This window comes from Anastrepha ludens, chromosome 4, assembly GCF_028408465.1.
Source record: "Anastrepha ludens isolate Willacy chromosome 4, idAnaLude1.1, whole genome shotgun sequence".
NCBI classification, from domain to species: Eukaryota; Metazoa; Arthropoda; class Insecta; order Diptera; family Tephritidae; genus Anastrepha; species Anastrepha ludens.
This window is the reverse complement of record NC_071500.1, coordinates 4,925,487-4,931,893: the sequence shown is the minus strand read 5'-3', so window position 1 is coordinate 4,931,893 and position 6,407 is coordinate 4,925,487. Positions and strand designations below refer to the sequence as shown.

The following is a 6,407-nucleotide window of genomic DNA, read 5'->3' as shown; positions in this document are numbered from 1 at the left end:
TCGACTCGCTCCAAGAGTATTGAATTTCTTTAAAAAAATTCAGCGCAAGAAGGTGGCTGAAGACATACCTGAGCAAGTGAATTCGGGCCCAACGTCTATCCAGCGCATCATAACAGGTGATGATCTGTGGGTATATGAGTTTGACATGCAAACCAGTCAACAGGCGGCTCAATGGCGCTATCCACACGAGCCGAAACCGAAAAACCCACGTCAAAGTCGGTCAAAAGTGAAAGTCATGTCACTCGTTTTCTTTGATTACCCTGATGTTGTGCACTCAGAATTCTTACCAAATGGTTCTACGGTAAACGGTAAATAAAGAATATTATTTGGAAGTTATGCGTCGTTCGAGAGAGAATGTACGTAAGAAACGGCCCAATTTGTGGAAAGAAAACTCCGTGATAACGCAGCGTCTCACAAGGCTCATATTGTGAACACTTTTTTGACCAAAAACTCGACAAATATCATCGAACAACCACCGCATTCATCGGATTTAGCCCCCAGTGACTTTTTCCTTTTCTCAAAACTTAAATTGCCACTCCGCGGACGACGCTTTGAGTCGATAGAGGCCACTAAGAAGAATTCGCTGAAGGAGCTGAAGAAGATCTCTTCAAATACCTTTAAAAGGTGTTTTGATGACTGGACAAATCCTTGGCTTTGTGTGTAACTTTTTGTGCTACGAATCCCTGCAGTTTCTTTCAGATTTTTCTGAATATTGATGTCATCATGTAGATTTTGTGGCCTTTTGAGTTTATGGCATTGGATATTTAACCAATCTTTAGTAGCTGAAAGAATTTTGGGACATATATCAATAGTTTATCATGAAAAAGTAAAGCGAATATGAATGGATTTAAATGAAATTTTGTTCTTTCTCGGCACTCCAAGTAAAACAAAGTCCTTCTGCACCTGATCTTTCCAACGCAGAGTATACCTTACTTTTCCTCTGCGACCCCCCTCTGATACCACTTCGAATACTTTCAGAGCTGGATCGGTTGTATCCATTTGGACGGAGCGGCTTGATCTTTATTCGCTGCACTATGCGATGTCGTGGTAAAGCTCATACATTACTGTTCCATCGCCTGCGACACTCGCCATCCTCAACGTACAAACGTCCACAAATCTTGCCCAGAATCTTTCTCTTAAACACTTCAAGTGACGCCTCGTCGGATGCTGTTATCGTCCAAGCTTCTGCACGATACGAGAGAACAGGCATGAGAGCCTTGTAGAGTGTTAGTTTTGTTCGAGGAGGGAGGATTTTACTACTCAGTTGCCTACTTAGTCCGAAGTACCACTTATTGGAAAGAGGGATTCTACATTGGATTTCAAGGCTGTTATTGCTATCGGCTATCGTAACAGTGAAGTGGGTGCCGATACGCGAGTGCACCGACTGCTTGTTTGATGACAGGAGGTACTTCGTTTTGTCCTCGTTCACCACCAAACCTATTCGCTTTGCTTCTTTATGCAGTTTGGAAAAATTAGGAAATTGTATTAATGTTTAGGCTATAATAGGGGTAATAGGGTATGATATACATATGTAGAGTATAAATGCATTTTAGAGCTAGAAAAGCTTAGGCCGTTCCTATTCTTTTGATAGGAAATGTTTATTTTCTTTTTCAAACCCGATTCTAAATTTAAATTTGCTATGACGAGTATCTTTATATTTTCTTTAGTTCTGGTGTGAAAAATATCATCTGCTTCAAATAATTGGAGGTTATGTTGTCTACGAAAACTGAACTTCAAGGATTCTATGACAGAGTTTAGCTGATCTCTTTTGCCTTTTCGGAAAATGTTTTTTCAGCTCTATTTCTTAAATAAAAAAGCAACAGACAAATGTTTGGAAATAAAAACTCGCACGCCGAAATACAAATTTTATTCAAATGCAATTGGCTGGCTTGTAAATGGTGCACACTGCTTTCTCCACGTTGTAGTAGGTGCTCGTTGCGCACGTATACTCGATACCACTCATAACACCATTACTGCGACGGCAGTGGATGTATCTGAAAGATAGATAAATATTGATATTCCCATACATACATACATACACACATACATGGTGACTTCGCAAGTACAAACAGTGAATTGATCTTTGTTTACCTTTTGCAATATGGATCCTCTGGCACCGTCGGATAGAGACCAGTCGTTGTTTTTTGTGCACAAACCTCATTTGGTGTCAATGGGCGTGTAGTAGTGGAACTTTCCGTGGTTGAACTTGATGAGGTTGAGCTGGCACTGGTTGTGGTTGTGCTTGAAGTAGTTGTGCTTGAGGTGGTCGACATAGTAGGATCAACCACATCGCAGGTGACAGTGGGCGATGCCGCCTCACTTACACAAACCGCATCGCTGGTTGCATCGCAAACAAATCCACTGGGGCAATAGCCCAGTTGGCCGGTGGGATGTAAGCCGCCATAGCACATTTGGAAGGTCGAGCGACTCATGCAAGCGAAGAGGGCATTGCTCTGAGCTGTACATTGTCCGCAAAGTGAAGTGGAGCCGCAACTTGGCGCACGTGTTGCACTGGCTTGCAGACAGATGGCCGTATATTCGGTGCACTCGAATCCTTCCTTGCAATGATACAGCGTATCCATGTTGGGGTCGCTTTCTAAGGAAAGTAAAAATTATTACTTCTGAGTATTGTAAAGAAATGTATTGCGTTTTTGTGCTTACCACCAAAGCAGAGATAGAAGGAAGTTGAATTAATGCAAGCAACTTGATTTGTTTGGCAAACATTGCAGGCAGCAGATGTTGAATCGATGAAAAGGCATAGACAGAATATCACCTGAAAATATATGCATTAATTTTAGTTTGCTGGCGCGTATTTAAAGATATTACGATTTACTTATGCATTATAGAGTTCCAAGACGTTTTTATCTATTAAGATTTTTACATATAACAAGAGGACCGTCGGGTGAAAATTTGGACCCACTTTGCATAAATTTTATTAAATTAGAAGTATGTAAAGTCTTTTACACTTTTTTATTTTTATTAAATTTTTTTTTGTATATTTTTTTTATTTGAGGTATAATTCTAAAATAAATGAATTAATTTTTATTACATTAAAATCTACTGTTGAATAAATCTTGGATGCAAGTGTCCTATTTTACTCAAGTTTTACTTTTGTTACCCATATAAATTTTATTACTACGAAGCCTTACTCCAATGCAGTATGCGACAGTCATTAAGTATCTCTATACTAGAAAATCGCCGTTATATTTTCTACTTCGATCCGAATTGGATCCGCTCTCTTATCTGGAATCCAATTTATGCCTCTCACTCTGACAGAATTGAGAGAGCATTCATAAGTTTCAAAGGCGCACCAACTTTTCATCTTACAACACTCACTGCTTTCTTATAAATCAAAAATCTCTTGCAAGTAGATGAGCTATTCAATGCTTTTTTTTCAATTTTATTAGTGGTTCAATTGACTTTCTATGCTTACTTAAAGTTCGCGACAATAACTTCGTTGGCAAACAGCCCACGGCCGGGGTCCAGCCGGGCATCGAGAACAAATGAAAATATAAAACTCGTCGCTACAAGTTTGTCTGCGTCAGTCCGTGCGCTAGAGAGCTGCTGTTTTGGAACTTCCAAAACTTGTATGCATGATTCATTGAGAAGGATCTTAGACTTCATTCCTTCAAAATTCAAATCGTGTATGCGATTAAGCCTAACAATTACAATTGCGTAAAAATTTGTGCGAGGCAATGTTGCAGCGTGATTTCTTCCCTAATAAACTGTTAAGCCCTTTCGGCGACATATCCTGGCCATCCAGGTGGCCCGATCTTACCTCTATGGGGTTTTCTTTTGTGTTCCAGAGACTATTTCAATACTGAAAGAAATTATCGATCGTGAGGTTAATGGCATTCCAACACCACTCCTCCAGCTAGTGGCATGGAGTACGGATATCAGATTCCAAGAGGGTATCCGACGTAACGATCAACTTTTAAAGAGAATAATTAAAAAAAAAAAAACAAAATCCGCACTTGTCTTTCTTGTAGTTATTGAAATAAACTTTTTCTTTTTTAATTTAGTTTTAGTTCTGCAACCGGGCACAGTGTACCATTCGGAAGTGCACGGCTTCAAAACCTCGGGCACGAAACATCAAATGATGGAAAACGTTTTTTCTAATAGTGATCACCACTGAGTGTACTTATGCCACGATGATTTCATAAAAAATCATCTACCGCTTGGAGGTGGCATAAAACTATGGGTCCCCTATTTGTAAAACCACATCAAAACGCACACCACACATAAGAGGGGAAGCTAGACCAAGACAAAGCGGTGTAAGCACCTAACGTATTTGCATAATGATAAGTGATTGTGCGAGCAACTTCGTCTGCCACGTCATTGGGTACTCGGCAGCAGAATTCTGCCGGCTCCTTTCGTTTTCGTTTCACGTATAGAGTATTCACATACTCGTGTAATCGGTTCGGTACCTTGCACATCCCTTAAATACATATAATATATTTTTAGCCGTTTTAAGTTTATGTCATACAAAAAAACCTAACTATATTCTGCCCGAACTTAAGTATTTTTGTACGCTTTTGTCTCTTATGTAATATATTTTTGATTCCTTTTATGTGAAAAGAGTTCAGGGACAATGTAGCTGTTATAAGATGCTATGATTTTGGTAAATACTTTCGCAAATTATTTGTCGGTTTTCACTTCATTTCTTTAACAACACATTTTTAATCAACCAGACTTTCACTCAGTGCACTTTTGGTAAAACAAAATTTTTGTTAACACTTAAATTCTACAAAAAACACAACTCATAACATACTTGTAGAATAACCGATAGTCGGTTTTTCATAACACATTCCGCCATTTTGCCTCACAATCGATGTTTTTTTCTTTTAGACAAATTAAAAAAAAAAATTTTCTTATTTATAGTCAAAACTTCAAATCAAACCGTTCCCGTTGTCTGAGCACCTGTCCGCAAGAAATCCCATTTATCAACTGCCATCTCAATGAACTCTCAGTTCGCTTTTAAACGAAGCTCCACTTTCTATGTATTTTCTCCGCTATGTTAGATATTTGCCTAGTTGACTTCTTGTCAGCAGTTGGCTTTTCAGATTTCGTGCTAATTGGCTTGTTGATATTTTTAATTTAGTTTCTAAGCCTTCTAATTTAGATTATGGTCCTATGTATAAGTTTAATTTGAATACGTCCCTATAGTGAATATCTGAACTTGTTAATAAATGCTTTGGTGATAGTACCACATTTTGCTGATTGAATTTATACTGGTTCGAAAGTGACTACTGTTGGACTAGTTACAATAAAAATAAAATCATAAAATTCAACTAGACTTGCGCGAGTGTGCTTTTCGCCTGGATGATAAAGTACCGAACTTTCCTCCTGCGATGGATATTTTATTGACCCAGTTTTTTCAATCAAACTTAGTCCATGACACTGGTGACTCGTATGCAGATCCCCAATCTGGTCAGTTTTCGTACTTAAATTTTAATAGTTTGATTCTCTCTAAATCTCAGTTGGAATTTTAGCTTTGAAGCACGCATCCCAAACTGATGCGGACGGTCTTTCGGTACTTAACTTTCAGAAGTGTCCCATCGTTGCAACTCCACTAAAAATTATGTTTAATAAATCACTTGCAGCCGGAATATTCGTTGATTGGAAAGTGACAATAATAAAAGCGAACTAGTTGAGCTATGAAAAGAACTAATGAATCGTTAGTTCAGCACTTGAAGATTTGCACGCGGGGATATTTCTAGCATATGTGTGTGTACAGTGGTTCACAGCCGAAATGATGCAGCAACCACTTTTGGCGCTATTAAGACAAAAACTTGGAAGCATTCACCCCAAAAATATTTCTTCGCTTTAACTTCATATATTTATGTACTTTGGAGAAAAAAGAATATATTGTCCATACGTAACAAAATCTAGCACGTAAAATACATACTTATACTCAAATATGTAGTCGCAGTCAAAATGATGCCCGCACATTTACTGATGGTTGCAACAAAGCACTGCCAAATTTTGAATACGCAGCTAGTGATATTAGTGCCCAGGATACCACAGTCACATTTAGCAGTAAGAGATCGTGAACGCGTGAGGGAAATTGTTGTAAAATGGGTGATTTGCTAAAGTACGCGAAATAGTATTAAATCACTGTAAAGATCGTAAAAGTCAATGTAAAATCGCTGAAATAAGTAAATTAAGTCTCTGCACTTTTCAACAGATTATTGACATCATGCGCGTGAAAACTGTTTGCAAAATAAGGCTAAAACTGAGCCTAAACCAATTGCAGTGATTCTAGAGGGAATTTGTGAAGCGTGCCTGGAAATCCACATAAAAGCACTAAACAATTACAAATGAATTAAGCGAAACTTATTTCCAGGGGCGCCCAGCCCTCAATAATCCATGATTGAACTTGAAGATTGAATTTTGCGTGGTACCAT

The 6,407-nt window shown here is 38.4% G+C and overlaps 1 protein-coding gene across 1 annotated transcript; it reads right to left on the bottom strand.

The window, feature by feature from the left end:
* Window positions 1-1,621: 1,621 nt before the first annotated feature.
* Window positions 1,622-4,932, bottom strand: LOC128861321 (uncharacterized). Its single transcript, XM_054099373.1, has 4 exons — window positions 4,772-4,932; window positions 2,662-2,773; window positions 2,092-2,596; window positions 1,622-1,994 (listed from the first exon to the last, which is right to left on the bottom strand). The coding sequence occupies exons 1-4, from the start codon at window positions 4,814-4,816 to the stop codon at window positions 1,871-1,873; spliced, it is 786 nt and encodes a 261-aa protein (XP_053955348.1). The 5' UTR covers window positions 4,817-4,932; the 3' UTR covers window positions 1,622-1,870.
* Window positions 4,933-6,407: the final 1,475 nt, after the last annotated feature.

What these genes read in the sequence shown, in the direction of transcription:
- LOC128861321 (XM_054099373.1), bottom strand. Translation starts at nt 4,816, where the DNA reads ATGGCGGAATGTGTTATGAAAAACCGACTATCGGTTATTCTACAA. An exon ending in GACTATCGGTTATTCTACAA is followed by an intron (nt 2,774 to 4,771) that starts GTATGTTATGAG and finishes ATATATTTTCAG; the next exon opens with GTGATATTCTGTCTATGCCT. An exon ending in GAGGATCCATATTGCAAAAG is followed by an intron (nt 1,995 to 2,091) that starts GTAAACAAAGAT and finishes TCTATCTTTCAG; the next exon opens with ATACATCCACTGCCGTCGCA.